This window comes from Oncorhynchus mykiss, chromosome 16 (genome assembly GCF_057628025.1).
Source record: "Oncorhynchus mykiss isolate SJ-2025 chromosome 16, ASM5762802v1, whole genome shotgun sequence".
Classification (NCBI taxonomy): Eukaryota; Metazoa; Chordata; class Actinopteri; order Salmoniformes; family Salmonidae; genus Oncorhynchus; species Oncorhynchus mykiss.
Window position 1 is genome coordinate 69,834,254 of NC_143037.1, and position 23,212 is coordinate 69,857,465.

The window sequence follows — 23,212 nt, forward strand, 5'->3', positions numbered from 1 at the left end:
CGACCTCACTAACGCTCTTGTGGCTAAATGCTAAAAGTCCCCGCAGCAATGTTCTTACATCTAGTGGAAAGTCTTCCCAGAAGAGTGGAGGCTGTTAAAGCAGCGAAGGGAGGACCAACTCCATATTAATGGCCATGATTTTAGAATGAGATGACATGAAAGAAAGTTGTGGAATAAGGTTAATGTTCCTCTCTGCAATTTATGAGTCTGCGGCAGTGATGAATCCTTATTTTTGGGCCACTAGAATTGATTTATTTCCCAATGAAATTGTGATGCCATCTTTTACTGGTGATTTTAAATCACTTTGAAATGCACCAGAATATGTCTGTACCTGCACTGAACGGGAACCTTTTGCTTGTTTTCATGCTTTGCTGTTTCTGTGCCTTGGCCTGGCTGTTTTGCAGCCTAGGACATTTTTTGCCGAGATCATGTTATATTCTTACACTGCCTGCCTGCCCGCTCGCTCGCTCTGTGTGAGAGATGATTGATGGACTTGGTACATGCTGGTAGCTGTTGACTGGTGCTTTGTATACAGTATGTATGTATGTATGTATTCTTGTGGTTCTGGTGCATCTAATATGTCTCTACTGTGCTTGCAGGTGAAACACCTAGAGGTCAGCTGCTCCTCCATGGCTGATGACATCTGTAAGAAAAGTTCTATCATCGAGACCTATGTCATGGACAGCAGGATAGGTAACGTTCTGAGCTTGGGCGATATACTGTATACCAGGGGGAATTGGAAATAGCCACAGGATGGTTTTTCAATACCATTCTTTTTCAAGAAATGTAAATATTTGTAGCTACTTTAAGTACAGTGCATTCGGAAAGTTTTCAGACCCCTTGACTTTTTCCACATTTTATTACAGTCTTATTCTAAAATGGATTAAAATGTGTTTTTTTCCCCTCATCAATCTATACACTACCCCATAATGACAAAGCAAAAACAGGTTTTTAGAAATGTTTTCACATTTATAAAAACACCTTTTGGCAGTGATTACAGCCTAAGGGTTCTTGGGTATGATGCTACAAGCTTGGCACACCTGTAATTGGGGAGTTTCTCCAATTCTTCTCTGCAGATCTTCTCAAGTTCTGTCAGGTTTGATGAGGAGTGTCGCTGCACAGCTATTTTCAGGTCTCTCCAGAGATGTTTGATCGATCGGGTTCAAGTCCGGGCTCTGGCTGGGCCACTCAAGGACATTGAGACTTCTCCCGAAGCCACTCCTGCATTGTCTTGGCGTGCGCTAAGGGTCGTTGTCTTGTTGGAAGGTGAACCTTCGCCCCAATCTATTTTAAAATGCGACTAACTCGAGGGGTCTTAATACTTTCCGAATTTACTGTATGCCTACATATTTTGCTTAGTATTTTGTCTGTTGAATGGCAATGTAAGTTTTAAAGCCAGTTAAGATTTACTTTCATTTTGTCTGCTGAAATGTAGCCCAACTAGGAAGTAACGGTGTATTTTCGCTGTTCGTGCAATTTATTTTTCGAGTTGTGAGTTTATGGTTATGACTGTAGAACCAACAAACTAAGGGCAGTTGAAGATTAGACTTGACTGTTGACTATTCCAGTACATCTTGTTTCATGTCTCGAGGGCAAAAGTAGAAATTGTATTTCACCGTAAATAACCTATTCTCTAACTACTTGCATAAATAGACACTATCCTGCTCCTTCACAGTCGGCGATTTATTCAATTATATTATTACATTTGAACCTGACTCACTGTATTGCTTTTATAATCCACTCTTAAATGATTTTCTGTTCCTATTCATAATTCCGTAAAACTTAAATTAATATCTCTGAAGTTTATGTCCTTAAATCACTGAACACAACAGATACTTTTTAGAGACAGGCTTCTATTTCAGCCAGGCTTCTATTTCCTTGATGCACACAGCTTTTGCTCATTTGCATAGTTAATTGTTTAATTCCAGCATTCCCTTTCAGCAATTTCTTCAACACTTATGTGTTATCATTGACACACTGTCACGGTTATCATGTCTTAGTATATTTAATTTTTTCTAAATAGACTCAATGTCCTTGACAGAATAATTATTTTCCTTGACTGTGCTTTTTCAGCAGTTCTTAGACGTTGATCGGCCGATTTCTAGGGGTCTGTACTCCCGAAGTTGATTGTTATGGTTGCCAGTTAGCTAGCAGTGCTCAGCTGTTAGTAGCCAATGGCTAGCAGTTTCTTACTGGGGATTTAAAATGTCATAATTTTTTTGTCATTACTGAATTATTTAGTGTAACAAACAATTAATGGTAATTCATGTAAATAATTAATTTAGACAGGGCATTTATTTGAAACAGCGCGTTTATTTGGTGAAATGTTTGCCATTGCTTGGCTATTAAAAGGTACAGGTGGCTATTTTGAGATTTGCCGTTTAACATTTTACGGTAATTCGATTTTAAATTTGCCACTATTGGAGCGCTCAGATACACTTGAAACCGCTCTTTGTTCAAACTAATAACTCCATGATAAGCTGTGGGCTATGCTTAACATTTTGTTTTTTTTCTTTTTAAAAATGTCAGGGTGGTTCGGCTGGCTGTGTATTTGAGATTCCTCTGCACCCTGGTCTGCTGTTGTCCTCGACCAGATTAGCACAAGTTCCGTTCTAAGTATTATCCGTGCTAATTTAACGTCCGTGAGGCATTATGTAGAGTGGAGAGGTAAATGGAGCTCCATTACCATATAAAACTGGCAGAGTTTATAAGAAAATCTATTCAGAATGAAATTCAAGCACTTTTTTTTATAGAATGATTAGCACAGTGAAACATAATAAAGTTATGCTAAGTATGCTAGCTGTGGTGTTACTGGCTAGGAAGTAAAGACAGTTTCAGAAATTCAAATCGAAATGGCATATTTTGCAGATCCGAAACGTCAACCATAGCAACATTTCACGTTAAACTGATGTAGATGGGCTTTAAAACGCACCATAAGCTCAATAGAGACTGACCCAGTTTCACCACCTGGACTTGTCATCAGTGACTTGGGTCTCTGTCGGAATGCCGTCCTTATTGTGAGCTCTGCAGGCACTCAAGCTCAATGATATCATCAGGCTTTAGTTTCACGAAGGCCTGTAACATCGTGATAGGGCTGTGCTGCACTGCACTCAGAGGGCACACTCCAGGGCATGCGTTTAGGAAAGCATTAGCTAAAAAACATTTGAAGTAGTTCACTCTCAAATAAAACTCTCGTTCACCCTTGGATGTTTTCTCTTGATCTTCATAATGGTCCTCCTGTTGGCGATGCTAGAGAGGATATTTTCGTCATTACCGTTTTCTTTGTAGATGCTGTGCCACTTAACCGTAACTACTGCAATGATTGATTTAATTATTAAGACTTTTTTTTATATAGGCCAAGTCTTAGTTACATGATACTGAAAAGAGAGCATGTTTGTTGAAATGTGTCATAAGTTAATCATGGCATAGAGAGTACAGATATGAGGTGAAAGATGCAAGGACAATGGCAAGATTTCTGTACCAAGCAATGTGTTCTAAAATGCTACAGTGTTTATAAAGCTCATTTCACATTGACATTTATGCTTAGACTTTGAATATTTAGCTTAAATCTTGGAAGTATTCAAATTCACTTTTAACTTTGACTGATGCATCCTTTCTGTGCTCCTCTTCTATAACCCAGCTCAATGAATCTCAGAGAGAGGGAGAGAGAAAAGGAGATTGAGTTGTACTGCTAGCAACGCGCATGACCCACCCACCTGAAGATCTGTCTATTTCCTTTGACGGAGGGGTGCAGAATCCTCTTGTCATTTAAATCTCGGGGTGCAGAATCCTCTTGTCATTTAAATCTTGCGGGATTGATTGCTTTCATTTTAGTTCCTGCGACTCTTTCATACTCTTCTTGCTCGCGCCTGCTGTTTTCCCCCGTTAAATCTACGACCGTGGAAATGATTATAATGACCTGGCAAACACACCCCGGTAATGGCTGAAATGGGCTCAATGGAATACATTGTCTTTCCGTTGCGTCTCTTTGTATTTATTATGGATCCCCATTAGCTGCTGCCAAGGCAGTCTCTTCCTGGTGTCCAACAAAATGAAGGCAGTTTTAAAAACGTTACAATACAGTTACAACATATCACAACACATTGTGTTCCCTCAGGCCACTACTCTACTACCACATATCTACAACACATTGTGTTCCCTCAGGCCACTACTCTACTACCACATATCTACAACACATTGTGTTCCCTCAGGACACTACTCTACTACCACATATCTACAACACATTGTGTTCCCTCAGGACACTACTCTACTACCACATATCTACAACACATTGTGTTCCCTCAGCACACTACTCTACTACCACATATCTACAACACAAAATCCATGTCTTCATGTGTACGCCTGTGTTTGTGTCTATGCCTGTGTTTGTGTCTATGCCTGTGTTTGTGTCTATGCCTGTGTTTGTGTCTATGCCTGTGTTTGTGTCTATGCCTGTGTTTGTGTCTATGCCTGTGTTTGTGTCTATGCCTGTGTTTGTGTCTATGCCTGTGTTTGTGTCTATGCCTGTGTTTGTGTCTATGCCTGTGTTTGTGTCTATGCCTGTGTTTGTGTCTATGCCTGTGTTTGTGTCTATGCCTGTGTTTGTGTCTATGCCTGTGTTTGTGTCTACGCCTGTGTTTGTGTCTACGCCTGTGTTTGTGTCTATGCCTGTGTTTGTGTCTACGCCTGTGTTTGTGTCTATGCCTGTGTTTGTGTCTATGCCTGTGTTTGTGTCTATGCCTGTGTTTGTGTCTATGCCTGTGTTTGTGTCTATGCCTGTGTTTGTGTCTATGCCTGTGTTTGTGTCTATGCCTGTGTTTGTGTCTATGCCTGTGTTTGTGTCTATGCCTGTGTTTGTGTCTACGCCTGTGTTTGTGTCTACGCCTGTGTTTGTGTCTATGCCTGTGTTTGTGTCTACGCCTGTGTTTGTGTCTCTTCACAGTCACCGCTGTTTCATAAGGTATATTTGTATCTGTTTTTTGACTGCTTGCATGAGTTACTTAATGTGGAATAGAGTTCCATGTAGTACTGTGCGCCTCCCGTAGTCTGTTCTGGACTTGGGGATTGTGAAGAGACCTCTGGTGGCATGTCTTGTGGGGTATGCATGGGTGTCCGAGCTGTGCGCCAGTAGTACAAGCAGACAGCTTGGTGCATTCAACATGTCAATACATCTCATAAATATAAGTAGTGATGAAGTCAATCTCTCCTCCACTTTGAGCCAGGAGAGATTGACATGCATATTATTAATGTTAGTTTTCTGTGTACATTAACAGGCCAGCCGTGCTGCCCTGTTATGAGCCAATTGCAATTTTCCTAAGTCCCTCTTTGTGGCACTTAACCACACGACTGAACAGTAGTCCAGGTGGGACAGAACCAGGGCCTGTAGAACCGGCCTTGTTGAGACCTGCTTTGTTGATAGTGCTGTTAAAGCAGAGCAGCGCTTTATCATGGACTTCTCCCCATCTTAGCTACTGTTGTATCAGTATTGTTACAGGCCGGCTCATAGCCTGTGGCAAAAATGAGGGCACGCGAACAACAGGTACAGGCCAATCAAAAAGGTTCTTTATTGTAAACCAAAACTATTAACTTTAAACAAAGAAAAAGGAATGAGGTGTGAAAGTATCATAATGTAAGGTGTATGTAAAGTGCAGGGATGCGTGAATCTGTGTGTGTGAATGACTGAGTGAAAACTACGCAAAACTACAAAGGAACAAACAAAACAGGATCATACCTGGAGGAGCAGAGAGACAGAGATTAGTGAAGCAGCAGTTTAAATACCCTGAGCCCAGGTGACTCAAGTCACTAACGACCCTCTGCCTGCAGGAGGAACCGCCCCTGCACTGCAGAAGAGGAGCCGTGACAGTATGTTTTGACCATGACCGTTTACAATCTAGGGTTATTCCAAGCAGTTTAGTCACCTCAACTTGCTAAATTTCCACATTTTTCATTACAAGATTTAGTTCAGGTTTAGTGAATAATTTGTCCCAAATACAATGCTTTTTGTTTTTGAAACATTTAGGACTAACTTATTCCTTGCCAGCCATTCTGAAACTAACTGCAGCTCTTTAAGTGTTGCAGTCATTTCAGTCGCTGTAGTAGCTAAAGCTTTGTCTGGGATTTAATGCATTGTCTCGAGACTCACAAGAAAGAGAAGAAAAAACTTTATTTTCATGGTTGTTAATTTGATGTGGAACTGAAAAAAGTTACAATTTAATGCTAGGCATGCACGATATATCGGTGAACATATCGGAATCGGCCGATATTATCTTAAAATATCGGTATACATCGGTATCGGCCCAAAAATGTGATATCGGTACATCACTATTTAATACAGTTGTTTACAAATGAGATGCGCTGAAATGAATACAACTTCCCGAAAATTAACCCTTGGATTTTAGTGATATTATGTCTGATCTCGCAAACAATGGAAAGTATGTATAGATTAGTGTAATCTAGAGCCAAGCCTGTTGATTTTTAATCCGAGGGTATCCTGTTATTGACACACTTGTTAAATTATGCATCAGAACGTGACAACCATAATAAATAAAATCCGTTTGATTCATACACGGGCTTGTCTGGCTGTCATGTTTATATTTTAAGCTGCCCTTCCCTTGTCTACACTGAAATAATATCATTTCACTAGTCCTCTATGGTTTGTTTTTACATCTCATAGCTCATTAGTACACCGTTGTAGTTGAATATATATGGATCTATTGTAGGTCCTAGGATACAACAATGAATAATGTAGAACAAATAAATACCACCAATGGAAACCTTACAACTTATTAATAATGAACACCTTGTGAAACAGCTGTGAAAACCAACCTGCCAATATTTAAGATTTTAATACATAAACTTCAATAGTTTTTGGTACAATTGTGTCATTAATTTATTTTCACAGATTTTTTTTGTGCACTCAGATGGCAATCATAGAATCAGATACTGAATTCTGGTGTGTGGAATATATAGAGGTGGTGGTTGCTGTGTGGGTGGGAGGTTCGGCCTGTTACTTGTTCTCAACAGGCAGCCAGTCTCAGAAGGGGGACGAAGAGGGAAAATGGGTGTTTGCAGTGCTAGTGTTTTTAGTTCATCTGTGTATCTTACATATTATGTGCCCAGTATGATAGAGCAAGAACACTTTCTTAGCAGATAATGACAACAACAGTAGTTGTAAATGATGTAATGAAAAGTTGGAGGGTGGTTTGTAATGGAGGACCTTAGGTGGATCCACGTCTGAGTGTTGGGCAGAACCCAACGGGAACAGGGTAGCGGACAGAGACGTAAACAAGCAAACACACAAGTTACACTTTACTGGGAGAAAATGTGATGGATTAGTGCAGTGTTATAAATGGGAGATATGTACTTTTCAACACTTTTGGAAGATATAGTCTACCTCAAGCTGGTCCCCCTCCGACTCAGAGCACAGAGAATCAGACTGATCCGAACTCACTGGTTCTGGTGGACGGTATACCTCCAGGGGGGCTCGGACTTTCGATGGTCCTATAGTCATTTGGAGAGCGAAATTGAGAGGTACATTTTTATAAGCTTAGCATAACTACCATTTTTCCTGCTTTCTCAAATGTCATTCAAAGCTGAACATACTTTGTATATTGGGCTTCACTGAAGTGTAGGGCGCCAGTGCTTCCAGTGGTCGACCGTCCAGCTGCTTCCGCAGAGGTAACCCTAGGTAGACAGAGAAAAATATCCATGTTAGGGAAACTAAAACTAGCTTCAGGTTATTTTGTGTGCAAATGCAAATAGTTATTATCAGAGGTTTTTTATATTCACTTTAACAGATGGTGACCCCAGCAAGGAGTGAAAGAGCAGTGAGGATTCCCAGGTCTCACCTTCCTTTCGTCCTTCTTCCAAACCAAGTAATTTGCCTCGTTGTCGTAGCACTTCGTCCCCTTCTTGATTCTGCTCCGGTAGCTGTTTCTCCTGCACCTTGTCCATGCTCAGTCTCACCTTGATTGATGACAGGAATACATGCAATTATGGTTCATATTACAAATACATTTCTTAATTTAATAAATGATCAGCGGATAATCATTTTTACCTGGTCAATAACCTTGCCTGAAGGTGGTACTCGAAGGTGTTCTGATCTGGTTCGACAACTTCCACCAGATCAGGTGGGGTTTCAGTGATCTCAAAGAATGTTCCAGCGTTCATGACTTTGGTCACTCAAGATGACCTCCGTAGTAAAAAGCACCCTCCTGTGTGGCTGGCCATCCTTTTCACGTATGTAGATATGATTGCCTAACAAGTTCAAGAGAAGAATTGTTGAAATACTCAAGTCCACATCACCTAGTTAAGGGCATTTGAAATTACCATAATTGTTTACACCTATCCATTTTTTTTATTTAACTAGTTAAGTCAGTTAAGAACAAATACTTATTTTCAATGACGGACAAAGAACAGTGGGTTAACTGCCTTGTTCAGGGGCAGAACAATATTTTTGCCTTGTCAGCTCGGGATTCAATCTTGCAACCTTTCGGTTATTAGTCCAATGCTCTAACCACTAGGCTACCTGCTGCCCTGATCAGGTTTAACTTCTAGCTAGACACCTCAATATGACAGACAAATAACTATATCGTTGGAGGCTGCTGATGGGAGGACGGCTCTTAATGATGGCTGGAATGGAGTCAATTGAATGGTATCAACCACATGGAAACCACATGTTTGATAGCATTCCATTTACTCCATTCCAGACATTATCAGCAGCCTCCACTGAACTATATGTATAGCTAGCAACTAGCTAACCTTAGACGGGAAATGGTTGTGAAAAATGGTTGTACATAGCTAAATCCGTCCAGTTATCTAATTGCTTAACGTTACCCTGAATTGTGAATTTCTTTGAATATTGCTCCTCTTGTCGAGATCAGTGGTGTCTTCATAGTACTCCCAAGTGACGCAGTGGTCTGAGGCACTAGAGATCCTGGTTGGAGTCCAGGCTCTGTCTATGAAAGTACAGTAGCTAGCAACGGCAATCTAAAAACAGCTTACATGATTTATTCCTATTTAACAATGTGTACCATCCAAAACACCGTTCTTGGAGAGACATTCAGAGGTCATTTATTTGCGCGGACTGAGTGAGCGTAATTGCGGTGAAATATAACTAAAACTGCCCGCATCCTCCTTCCTTTGTGACTGCTATGAGGTAAAATAGAGCCAAGCAACCAGCATTGCAACTGACGCTTTGGTTCATTACGTAATCCAGTCAGAATGTTGCAAGTTCTAGCAACAGTCCTAGCAACAGAAGCTAGAACTCATCGAATCCCATTGTGACGTAGAGGGGGACACTATTTGGAATGATAGGCCCCTGCCAAATGTTCTCAACCTCTTGAGTGGGAAGAGGTGCTGTCGTGCCTTCTTTTTGATTGTGCATGTGGACCATTTTAAGTTCTTAGTGATTTGGACACCGAGGAACTTGAAGATCTCGACCCGCTCCACTGCCACCCTGTCAATGTGGATGGGGGTGTGCTCGCCCCTCAGTTTCCTGTAGTTCACGATCCTCGGACTTACTAACGTTGAGGGAGAGATTGATCCAGCCTCACACTGCCAGGTCTCTGACGACCTCCCTGTAGGCTGTGTCATTGTCGCTGGTGATCAGGCCTACCACTGTCTTGTCGTCAGCAAACTTGATGGTGGTGTTGGAGTCGTGCGTTGCCATGCAGTCAAGGGTGAACAGGGAGTACAAGAAGCGACTAAGCACACACCCTCTTATCTAGGTGGGTGAGGGCAGTGTGGAGTGCAATTGAGATTGCGTCGTCTATGGATCTGTTGGTATGCAAATTGGAGTGGGTCTGGGATGATGGCGTTGTGTGCCATAACCAATGGTTGATCTCGCTTGGACCCAAATCTTCTGGGTTGGTGGCAGCCCTCACACTCTGCACTATGTTAATGTCAAAGCTAGCATAAATTGCATTGAGTTTGTCTAGTAGAGGCATTGTTGCGCAGTTCATGGCTGGCTCTTCCTTTCTAATTCGAAATGGGCTGTAGCCCCTGCTGTGGACGTCGGAGCCTGTGTAATATGATTCCACCTTACTTCTATATTGTCCTTTTGTCGTTTGATGACTCTGTGGAGGTCGTAGCGGAACTTCTTGTTCCTGTCCTCTGCCGTTGCCTCAGGGTTGTCTGCGGTGCCCCTATCCTTTAGTTTAGCGAACCTTAACTGTGGGGACAACAACACTGATGCATTTCCTAATGAAGCCGGTGATGGAGGTGGTTAGCTTGTCAATGTTATTGGTGGAGTCCCGAAACATTCCAATTAGCGCTAGCAAAGCAGCCCTGTAGGATAATCTCTGATTCTGGAGACCATTTCTCGATGGAGCGAGTCAGGGGTAATTCCTGTTTGAGCGTGTGCTTGTAAACAGGAAGCAGGAGTAATGGATCTGATTTGCCGAATGGCGGACCAGGGAGAGCCTTGTATGCTTGCTTGAGGGTAGATTAACGGTAGTCTAGGACTTTATCTCCCCTAGTGGCGAGGGAGGCGTGTTGGTTGAAGTTGGGCATCACGCCTTTCAATGAAGCAGAATTAAAATCGCCGGCAACCAGTAAAGCAGCCACTGGATGTACGTTTTTCTGCTTGGTTATAGCCTCATACAGTTCCTTTTAATGTCAGCCTGTTATGTTTCTTGTTTTGAGGTGGAATGTATACAACAGTCACAATAACAGCTGAAAACTCCCTCGGGAGGTAAAAGGGTTGGCATTTGACCATAAGGTTTTCCAAGACTTTGAACAGTTAGTCAACACTTCAACGTTGCTCGAGTCAGCACACCAGTTGTTGATGAAGAGGCAAACCCCTCCCCCATCAATTTCCCCAACTCCACTGTCCTGTCGGGACGGTGAATGAAGAATCCATAGAGTTGGATAGCTAAAGAACAAGGGTACTGCAGACAACCCTGAGGCTACGGCAGAGGACAGGAACAAGTCAAATAAGTCCCATATATTGTCTGAGAGGCTTGTTTGAGAAAAGCTGATAATATTTCTGTTTCGAGAGTCATGTTGGTATCTGCGATCTGAGGTCATCCATCTTATTATCAACTGACTGTACATTGGCCAATAGAATGGAGGGAAGAGGTTTCCGGTTCTTCCTTTGCCTATATCTCACCAGGATCCCCCCTCTCTTGCCTCTGTGACGTCGGTATTTCCTCTTGGGTAGCCCGAAAAGTTGGAATTACAGACAGAGCCCAGGACAGATGAGTTGAAGTTAAAACCAGAATTGAGGTAACTGCCAATCTGATGTTCAAAGTTATTCTCGGTTGTAAGAAATGACAGCGGATACATAAAAAAAAAAAATTAAGTAAAAATAAACAAAAGTTTAGTCGGAGCTAGCGGTCGTCTAGTACAGCGCCATCTTCAATTTGTTTTTAAGTTATAATTACTTATTTGCTTTCATTCGTATTTTTGTCAGCCATCTTCCTGAAGCAACATTAGATCCTTGGTTCATAGAGCTTTATGGGAGTTTGATAACCACTTGACAGGAAGTCTGGCGATTCGCATCGTTTTGGAGGGTCAACTAGAGGCCTGAAAAGGCACGACCTCTCATTCAATGTTGAATTTTCAACACCACTCCGACTTGATGCTGGATCACGCAGAGTGGAGGGGAAGGGCTAAAGGAGGTTATCGGGATTGAGCCTAGAAGTCCAATGGTCAGTAGTGCTGTTTTTCTAGCTCAGAGATGAGTGGAGGTTGATATGACCTAATAAAGAAGTCTGTGCTCATCTCTCAAGGGACAGTGCTTGGCATGCGCGCGCGGGCACACGCTGACTCCAGTTTGAAGAGTGGTGGAGGTCGGATCCTTAGTACCTCTTGTGCCCCGTAACAACCTTGGTTTTAACAATAAGATGTCATTATTTAACATAGTCATCCTCATTTAGAGGAAGTGGGTTGGACTTTCCATCCCCCGCATATAAGAGATGATGTGGCTTCCTTTTCTCCTCTGTGTGTGCTCTCCTCCTGTTTTTCCTTTCACGACTGAATGATTTAACATTGGAATGCCAGGCTAGATTCTGTTAAGGTCGTCATCTTCCAATATTGTGGTGCTATGTGATTGAAGGTTGAAGGTCTCCTGTTCCCTGGACTTGTCAGACTGCGTAAACAACGGGGTGAGGTGGGGGAGGAAAAAAATACATTCTTAGCCGATGTCTTTGAAGAGAGAATTTTGGTTTTCACTTGAGATTTGGCTTATTCGCATGTTGTTTAAGGTAGCTAGAGCAGTGACACTACAGAGTATTCAAACAATGCACTTTGTATCATTGCTAGATATGAAAATGTACACATCTGGCAAAGGAAAGCCCATAAAAGCTGACACTCAAAACCGGATATTAGTTGGATCCTATAATGATCTACCGTATCTTACAATGGTCATATATACAGCCAGCTGTGCTGTAATGTTAGTGCAGATGTTTTTTGTTACAACAGGCATGAGGGTGGGGCATAGCATGTTATATTCAGGACAAACATATATTTTGTAAAAAACCCTGCCCTTCCCATAACATCAGCCAGATCCACAGAGCAGAGAAGGCTGTAGAGGCCATGGTTAAGGAATGGGGGCCTGACCTGTAGAAGGCAGGCAGTAAGGCGTTGGTGGTAGATGAGAGCTGACATTAGCAGGATGTAAATGATTCAGGATGCAGACATGCCTCAGTGAACCCAACACTCATCTTCAATAATGCAACAGCAGGCTCAGCCCTCTGCTCAGCCCTCTGCTCAGCCCTCTGCTCAGCCCTCTGCTCAGCCCTCTGCTCAGCCCTCTGCTCAGCCCTCTGCTCAGCCCTCTGCTCAGCCCTCTGCTCAGCCCTCTGCTCAGCCCTCTGCTCAGCCCTCTGCTCAGCCCTGCTGGTGAGACGCAGGCAGCAACGGGACAGGAGGAGCACCCAGTAATGTTAGTGCCTGCCATGCAGCAATGGGATGGGAGGAGCACCCAGTAATGTTAGTGCCTGGCTGCCTACCTGGTCAACACCTGCACACACACACTGCCTGTCTGCTCTGCTGCACCATGCATCGTAACATACAGTGCCTTGCGAAAGTATTCAGCCCCCTTGAACTTTGCGACCTTTTGCCACATTTCAGGCTTCAAACATAAAGATATAAAACTGTATTTTTTTGTGAAGAATCAACAACAAGTGGGACACAATCATGAAGTGGAACGACATTTATTGGATATTTCAAACTTTTTTAACAAATCAAAAACGGAAAAATTGGGCGTGCAAAATTATTCAGCCCCCTTAAGTTAATACTTTGTAGCGCCACCTTTTGCTGCGATTACAGCTGTAAGTCGCTTGGGGTATGTCTCTATCAGTTTTGCACATCGAGAGACTGAAATTGTTTCCCATTCCTCCTTGCAAAACAGCTCGAGCTCAGTGAGGTTGGATGGAGAGCATTTGTGAACAGCAGTTTTCAGTTCTTTCCACAGATTCTCGATTGGATTCAGGTCTGGACTTTGACTTGGCCATTCTAACACCTGGATATGTTTATTTTTGAACCATTCCATTGTAGATTTTGCTTTATGTTTTGGATCATTGTCTTGTTGGAAGACAAATCTCCGTCCCAGTCTCAGGTCTTTTGCAGACTCCATCAGGTTTTCTTCCAGAATAGTCCTGTATTTGGCTCCATCCATCTTCCCATCAATTTTAACCATCTTCCCTGTCCCTGCTGAAGAAAAGCAGGCCCAAACCATGATGCTGCCACCACCATGTTTGACAGTGGGGATGGTGTGTTCAGGGTGATGAGCTGTGTTGCTTTTACGCCAAACATAACGTTTTGCATTGTTGCCAAAAAGTTCAATTTTGGTTTCATCTGACCAGAGCACCTTCTTCCACATGTTTGGTGTGTCTCCCAGGTGGCTTGTGGCAAACTTTAAACAACACTTTTTATGGATATCTTTAAGAAATGGCTTTCTTCTTGCCACTCTTCCATAAAGGCCAGATTTGTGCAATATACGACTGATTGTTGTCCTATGGACAGAGTCTCCCACCTCAGCTGTAGATCTCTGCAGTTCATCCAGAGTGATCATGGGCCTCTTGGCTGCATCTCTGATCAGTCTTCTCCTTGTATGAGTTGAAAGTTTAGAGGGACGGCCAGGTCTTGGTAGATTTGCAGTGGTCTGATACTCCTTCCATTTCAATATTATCGCTTGCACACTGCTCCTTGGGATGTTTAAAGCTTGGGAAATCTTTTTGTATCCAAATCCGGCTTTAAACTTCTTCACAACAGTATCTCGGACCTGTCTGGTGTGTTCCTTGTTCTTCATGATGCTCTCTGCGCTTTTGACGGACCTCTGAGACTATCACAGTGCAGGTGCATTTATACGGAGACTTGATTACACACAGGTGGATTGTATTTATCATCATTAGTCATTTAGGTCAACATGGGATCATTCAGAGATCCTCACTGAACTTCTGGAGAGAGTTTGCTGCACTGAAAGTAAAGGGGCTGAATAATTTTTTTGCACGCCCAATTTTTCAGTTTTTGATTTGTTAAAAAAGTTTGAAATATCCAATAAATGTCGTTCCACTTCATGATTGTGTCCCACTTGTTGTTGATTCTTCACAAAAAAATACAGTTTTATATCTTTATGTTTGAAGCCTGAAATGTGGCAATAGGTCGCAAAGTTCAAGGGGGCCGAATACTTTCGCAAGGCACTGTAGTCCTTTCAGCAACTAAGTGGCATAACGTCATGTTCTTGTAGCTAATGGTAATGTACATGTTGACAGTTATTTAATTAATCAATTTTCCAACCTACTTTCCTTAGTGATTTTATTCACTTGTCTGAGGAATCTTACACAGCTTGTGGAAGTGGTTGCTGGGTAATGAGCCCCAAACTCTCCACACATTAACAGTGTGTGAATGATTCTACAGTAAAGTATTCACTCCCACCCTCTTAACCCGGAAGCCAGCTGCACCAATGTGTCGTAGGAAACACTGTTCAGCTGACAACCGAGGTCATCCTGCAGGCGCCCGGCTCGCCACAAGGAGTCGCTAGAACGCCCCCCCCCCCCCGGCCAGAAATGAAAAGCTGAAATACCTCCAGTAATAAACCCCTTTGTTATGGCGAGCCTAAATAAGTTCAGGAGAAAACATTTACTTAACAAGCCCTAATAAGTTGCATGGACTCGCTCTGTGTGCAATAATATTGTTTAACATGATTTGCCTCATCTCTGTAACCCACACATACAATTATCTGTAAGGTCCCTCAGTCGAGCAGTGATTTTCAAACACAGATTCAACGACACAGACCAGGGAGGTTTTCCAATGCCTGGCAGAGAATGGCACCTGTTGATAGATGGGTAAAAAAACAACAGACATCTGTTGATAGTTGGGTAAAAAAACAACAGACATTGAATATCCCTTTGAGCATGGTGAAGTTATTAATTACACTTTGGATGGTGAATCAATATACTCAGTCACTACAAAGATACAGGCGTCCTTCCTAACTCAGTTGCCGGAGAGGAATGAAAGCGCTCAGGGAATTCACCATGAGTCCAACGGGGACTTTTAAACAGAGTTTAATGACTGTGATGGAAGAAAACTGAGGATGGATCAACAACATTGTAGTTACTCCTCAATACTAACCTAATTGACAGAGTGAAAAGAAAGAAGCCTGTACATCCTGTTTGCGACAAGGCACTAAAGTAATACTGCAAGAAATTAGGCAAAGCAATTCACTTTTTGTCCTGAATACAAAGCATTGTGTTTGGGGCAAATTCAATACAACACATTACTGAGTACCACTCTCCATATTTTCAAGTGTAGTGGTGACTGCATCATGTTATGGGTATGCTGGTAATCGTTAAGGACTAGGGAGTTTTTCAGGATAAAAAGGAGACTGATTGGAGCTATGGGAGAACCTGGTTCAGTCTGCTTTCCATCAGACACTGGGAGATGAGTTCATCTTTCAACAGGACAATAACCTAAAACACAAGACCAAAGAAGACTGAATGTTACTGAGTGGCCGAGCTAGTTTTGACTTAAATCTACTTGGAAATCTATGGCAAGACCTGCAAATGGTTGTCTAGCAATGATCAACAATCAATTTGAGTATTTTGAACAGAATAATGGGCAAATGTTGCACAATCCAGGTGTGGAAAGCTCTTAGGGACTTACCCAGAAAGACTCACAGCTGTAATTCTACAAAGTATATACTCAGGGGTGTGAAGACTTCTGTATTTGATTATTGACTTCTTAGGGCTGCGGGATTGATATGACAACAACCAGTGAAAGTGCAGAGCGCCAAATTCAAACAACAGAAATCTCATAATAAAAATTCCTCAAACATACATGTATTTTATTGTTAATCCCACCAAGGTGTCCGATTTCAAATAGGCTTTACAGCGACAGCACCACAAACAATTGTTAGGTCAGAGCCAAGCCACAGAAAAACACAGCCATTTTTCCAGCCAAAGAGAGGAGTCACAAAAATCCGAAAGAGATAGAATTAATCACTAACCTTTGATGATCTTCATCAGATGACACTCATAGGACTTCATGTTACACAATACATGTACGTTTTGTTCGATAAAGTTAATATTTATATAAAAAATCTCAGTATACATTGGCGCGTTATGTTCACTAGTTCCAAAAACGGTGATATTGCAGAGAGCCACATCATTTTACAGAAATACTCATTATAAATGTCGATGAAAATACAATTATTAGACATGGAAATATAGATGCACTTCTCCTTAATGCAACCGCTGTGTCAGATTTAAAAAAAGCTTTACGGAAAAAGCAAACCATGCAATAATCTGATTACAGCTTTCAGACAGACAAGGCAGCCAAAAAGATATCTGCCATATTGTGCAGTCAACATTAGTAATAAATAGCATTATAAATATTCACTTACCGTTGATGATCTTCATCAGAATGCACTCCCAGGAATCCTAGTTCCACATTAAATGTTTGTTTTGTTCAATAATGTCCATCATTTTTGTCCAAAGAGCTACTTTTGTTAGCACGTTTGGTAAACAAATCCAAAGTCATGAAGCGCGTTCCCTAGTTGCAGACAAAATGTCAAAAAGTTCCGTTACTGTCCGTAGAAACATGTCAAACGATGTATGGAATCAATCTTTAGGATGTTTTTAACATAAAACTTCAGAAAAGCAAAGGAACGCAGCTACCTCATGTGAAATGCACGTGACCAGTGCATGACTGCTGGCAGACCTCTGACTCATTCCTCTCTCATTCGGTCCCACTTCACAGTAGAATCCTCAAACAAGTTTCTAAAGACGGTTGACATATAGTGGAAGCCTTAGGAAGTGCAACATAACCAATATCCCACTGTGTATTCAATAGGGGCTGGGTTGAAAATCGACCAACCTCACATTTCCCACTTCCTGTTAGGATTTCTTCTCAGGTTTTTGCCTGCCATATGAGTTCTGTTATACTCACAGACATCATTCAAACAGTTTTAGAAACTTTCGAGTGTTTTCTATCCAATACTAATAATAATATATTAGCATCTGGGACTGAGGAGCAGGCAGTTTACTCTGGGCACCTCTGGGCTCCTTTTATCCAAGCTACTCAATACTGCCCCTGCAGCCATAAGAAGTTAATACATTTGCAAACATTTCTAATGGCATGTTTATTATGGGGTATTGTGTGTAGATGCGTGAGAAAAAAACTATTTAATACATTTTGAATTCATGCTGTAACATCAAAATGTGGAATAAGTGAAGTGGTATGAATACTTTCTGAAGGCATTGTATTTAATAGAGTTTTGAGGAGTGATCAGTTGGTGTAATAGAGATGTCTTGATGTGTTAGACAGCGGTCTAGCGATGGAGGCAGAGGGCGAGAGACAAATAGAGATCATCAATAATATGACATTTGAAATGCCTATTATTATTATTATTATTATTATTATTATTATTATTTTTACTTTTCAATGTTTACTGTTAATTTCTACTCATTTCCATTTAGTTTTTTTGTATATTTCACTTGCTTTGGCATATGTTTCCCATGACAATAAATTGAATTGTGATTGTTAGAGAGCGATGAAGAGTCATATTTGTCACATGCGTAGAATACAACGGGTGTAGACTTCAATGTGAAATGCTTACTCTCCCAACCAGGCTATTTACAAGGAGTACCGGTACCGAGTCAATGTGCAGGGGTACAAGGCAGTTGGAGAAATGTAGGTAATATGTACATGTAGGTAGGGGTAAAAGTGACTAGGCAATCAGGATAGACAGAGTGTGTGTGTGTGTTGGAGTGTCAGTGGAGTATGTGTGAGATTTTGGGTAGAGTCCGGTGAGTGTTCATAGAGCCAGTGCAAGAGAGTCAGTGCAAAAAAACGGGTGTCAATGCAAATAGTCCTGGTGGCCATTTGATTAACTGTTCAGCAGTCTTGTGGCTTGGGGTTAGAAGCTTTTCAGGAGCCTTTTGGTCCCAGACTTGGCGCTCCGATACCGCTTGCTGTGCGGTACTACAGAGAACAGTCTATGACTTGGGGGTGGCTGGAGTCTTTGACAATTTTTAAAGCCTTCCTCTGACACATCCTGGATGGCTGGAAGTTCGGCCCCAGTGATGTACTGTACCGTTCTCACTACCCTCTAGCGCATTGTGGACGGATTTCCAAGCAGTTTCCATATCAACCGGTGTTAAAGCAAGTCAAGATGCTCTCAATGGTGAAGCTGTAGAACTTCTTAAGGATCTGAGGGCCCATGCCAAATCTTTTCAGCTTCCTGATGGGGAAAAGTAATTGTTGTGCCTTCTGGTATGCTTGGACCATGATAGTTCCTCAGTGATGTGGACACTGAGGAACTTGTGGCTCTTGACTAGTGGTTTAACGGACCGTAGTTGATCCGTGATCCGTACGGATCACCCCCCACGGTTCGGCCCGAATGTGGATCAATTGCAAAGTTTAACCATCATAGTGTGTAATACAGTTTTACTGCCGGGGTTACTTTTTAAAGTAATAATTCTCTAAATCTCGATGCAGAGTTGCAGTGAAAAGATAAAGACATATGTGTGCTGTGTTTTACTCTGAAGCCTGAAGGTTGATTTGATTATTTTTTTAAAGCAGTTGGAAATACATCGAGCATGGCCACACATTTAAAGCATCATCACCCTGGTGTGTCAGGGACCGGAGCCAACTCTCAGTGAACCAGATGGACCGCCTCCTTGGGAGGATCAGGGAAGTGGTTTCCTTTTTCCACCGAAGCCCAACAGCCACTCATGTGCTTAAGACCAAGTAAGAAATGTTACAGTTACCGACCCACAAGCTCATACACCATGTCACAACAACATGGAACTCCGCTTATGACATGTTGGAGCGCCATCTTGAGCAGCAGGCAGCTGTATTGTCTGCACTGACAGACAAGACCCTGAAAAAAAGTCATCATCACCTTGTCTGATGATGATGTGAAAGTGGCAGAGGAGGTCCTCCAGGTGCTCAAACACCACAAAACAGGGTAAGCCTGTGTTGTTGCCTACCCTCACCACCTGGGGGCGGCCCGTCAGGAAGTCCAGGATCCAGTTGCAGAAGGTGTTGTTTAATCCCATGGTCCTTAGCTAAGCGATGAGCTTGGAGGGCACTATGGTGTTGAACTCTGAGCTGTAGTCAATGAACAGCATTCTCACATTGGTGTTCCTTTTGACCAAGTGGGAAAGGTCTGTGTGGAGTGCAATAGATAATGCCTCATCTGTAGATCTGTTGTGGCAGTGTGCAAATTGAAATGGGTCTGGGATGATTGTGTTGATTTGAGCCATGACCAACCTTTCAAAGCACTTCATGGCTATAGATGTGAGTGCTACGAGGTAATAGTAATTTAACTTGGTGTTCTTGACACAGGGACTATGGTGGTCTGCTTGAAATATATAGGTATTACAGACTATATCAGGGAGAGTTTGAAAATATCAGTGAAGACACTTCACTGGCCAGCGGGTCAGCGCATGCTCGGAGTACACGTCCTGGTAATCTGTCTGGCACCGCAGCCTTTTGAATGTTGACCTGTTTAAAGGTCTTACATCGTCTATGAAGAGTGTGTTCAGTCATCCGGAACAGCTGGTGCTCTCATGCATGGTTCAGTGTTACTTGCCGCACTGCAAGCATAGAAGGCATTTAGCTTGTCTGGTAGGTTCTCGTCACTGGAAAGGTTGCGGCTGGGTTTCCCTTTTTTTTTCGTGATAGTTTGCAAGCCCTGCCACAGCCGACGAGCATCAGAGCCAAAAGAGTAGGATTCAATCTTGGTCCTGTATTGACGCTGATTTCTTATAAACGTCTTGATTAGTGTCCCGCTACTTGAAAGCGGTAGCTCTAGCCTTTAATCTATGGCTTCTGGTTGGGATATGTAGGAACGGTCACTGTGGGGATGACGTTGTCGATGCACTTATTAATGAAGCCAGTGACTGATGTGGTAAACTCCTCAGTGCCATCAGATGAATAATTGCTTGTAAGCTGGAATCAGGAGGATAGAGTTAAGGTCAGATTTGTGTGAGGGAGAGCTTTGTACGCGTCTCCGTGTGTGGCGTAAAGGTGATCTAGAGGGGTTTTTTCGCCTCTATTTGCACAGGTGACATGCTGGTAGAAATTAGGTAAGACTGATTTCAGATTTCCAGCATTAAAATCACTGGCCACTAGGAGTGCTGCTTCTTGTTAAGCATTTTCTTGTTTGCTTATGGCCCTATTCAGCTAATCAGAGATGCGGACTTGAGTCACGTGACTCAAGATTTGTTTGTCATCTTGCACACTATGTAAGCCTATCTGTCCTTTTATATTGGAGTGCTTCAGGTTCTGTGCATTCTGTTCTGTGTCTTGACCGATCAGATTCACGGTAATCGCAGGTTGCGCTGGGCGGGCGCAAAGCGCATCATCTAGCAAAGTGTGCCCCGCTCCACTGTAACAACCGTAAATACCCTGCGACAGAATGAATCAGTTCGACGGGCCTTTGGTTATCATAGGGGGGCACGTTTTTTCACGGACCTCCTATGACTGCAGTGCTTGTGCCTTCACATTAGTTTTAATGGTTTTATTAGTAAAGACCACAGGCAGCTTGTGAGTTTTAAGTTTGTGCAAGCTTACAATTTATCCTAATATTTCCACTGACCTAATATTTCTACCGATCTGTGTGCCAGTTGTTTATATTGGACATTTCCAAACTGTCCAATATGTTTATATTGGACAGTTTAATTTCAATAATATCGTTTTTCAAAGTCATTGTCACATGGTTCATCAAAACAAATCCAAAGTAATATGATAAATAATCTAGAAGTTTAAATTCAACTATGCCGAGAGCACTAGCCTCTGCCATAGGGACACATTGATACACTGTGATCTACTGGATGCCAAAGAAACCTCAGCGTAGAGATGCAGCTGTAGGCCTAGGACTTCCATCGTCAACTAAGTCAAATACATAGGCCTTAAGCCAACAAATAAAAACAGTAGAAAATATCCTGATGAAAATGTAGCTTCTTTCAATCACATTCATCTACAGTGCCTTGCGAAAGTATTCGGCCCCCTTGAACTTTGCGACCTTTTGCCACATTTCAGGCTTCAAACATAAAGATATAAAACTGTATTTTTTTGTGAAGAATCAACAACAAGTGGGACACAATCATGAAGTGGAACGACATTTATTGGATATTTCAAACTTTTTTAACAAATCAAAAACTGAAAAATTGGGCGTGCAAAATTATTCAGCCCCTTTACTTTCAGTGCAGCAAACTCTCTCCAAAAGTTCAGTGAGGATCTCTGAATTATCAAATGTTGACCTAAATGACTAATGATGATAAATACAATCCACCTGTGTGTAATCAAGTCTCCGTATAAATGCACCTGCACTGTGATAGTCTCAGAGGTCCGTTAAAAGCGCAGAGAGCATCATGAAGAACAAGGAACACACCAGGCAGGTCCGAGATACTGTTGTGAAGAAGTTTAAAGCCGGATTTGGATACAAAAAATATTTCCCAAGCTTTAAACATCCCAAGGAGCACTGTGCAAGCGATAATATTGAAATGGAAGGAGTATCAGACCACTGCAAATCTACCAAGACCTGGCCGTCCCTCTAAACTTTCAGCTCATACAAGGAGAAGACTGATCAGAGATGCAGCCAAGAGGCCCATGGTCACTCTGGATGAACTGCAGAGATCTACAGCTGAGGTGGGAGACTCTGTCCATAGGACAACAATCAGTCCTATATTGCACAAATCTGGCCTTTATGGAAGAGTGGCAAGAAGAAAGCCATTTCTTAAAGATATCCATAAAAAGTGTGCCACAGTTTGCCACAAGCCACCTGGGAGACACACCAAACATGTGGAAGAAGGTGCTCTGGTCAGATGAAACCAAAATTGAACTTTTTGGCAACAATGCAAAACGTTATGTTTGGCGTAAAAGCAACACAGCTCATCACCCTGAACACACCATCCCCACTGTCAAACATGGTGGTGGCAGCATCATGGTTTGGGACTGCTTTTCTTCAGCAGGGACAGGGAAGATGGTTAAAATTGATGGGAAGATGGATGGAGCCAAATACAGGACCATTCTGGAAGAGAACCTGATGGAGTCTGCAAAAGACCTGAGACTGGGACGGAGATTTGTCTTCCAACAAGACAATGATCCAAAACATAAAGCAAAATCTACAATGGAATGGTTCAAAAATAAACATATCCAGGTGTTAGAATGGCCAAGTCAAAGTCCAGACCTGAATCCAATCGAGAATCTGTGGAAAGAACTGAAAACTGCTGTTCACAAACGCTCTCCATCCAACCTCACTGAGCTCGAGCTGTTTTGCAAGGAGGAATGGGAAAAAATTTCAGTCTCTCGATGTGGAAAATTGATAGAGACATACCCCAAGCGACTTACAGCTGTAATCGCAGCAAAAGCTGGCGCTACAAAGTATTAACTTAAGGGGCTGAATAATTTTGCACGCCCAATTTTTCAGTTTTTGATTTGTTAAAAAAGTTTGAAATATCTAATAAATGTTGTTCCACTTCATGATTGTGTCCCACTTGTTGTTGCTTCTTCACAAAAAAATACAGTTTTATATCTTTGTTTGAAGCCTGAAATGTGGCAAAAGGTCGCAAAGTTCAAGGGGGCCGAATACTTTCGCAAGGCACTGTATCTACTCCCCCTGTCTGCTTCCATCTCCATCTGTCTTGACTTGAGCTTTTTGCTAGTGAAGTGCAACACTGTATCAAATCATAATTTGTGCGATGAATAGAGAGAGAGAGAGTTACACCCTCAGATTAGACACACTATTTCTTTAAACCAT

The 23,212-nt window shown here is 42.2% G+C and overlaps 1 protein-coding gene across 22 annotated transcripts in view; it reads left to right on the forward strand.

The window, feature by feature from the left end:
- LOC110492587 (GRIP1-associated protein 1) overlaps positions 1-23,212 on the forward strand; it is a 92,197-nt gene that overhangs the window by 51,380 nt on the left and 17,605 nt on the right. For all 22 annotated transcript variants that reach the window (XM_090203798.1, XM_090203799.1, XM_036947595.2 and 19 more), the window contains one exon: positions 600-693. In XM_090203798.1, the coding sequence (XP_090059924.1) occupies positions 600-693 (94 nt within the window). The remainder of the gene's footprint in view (positions 1-599; positions 694-23,212) is intronic.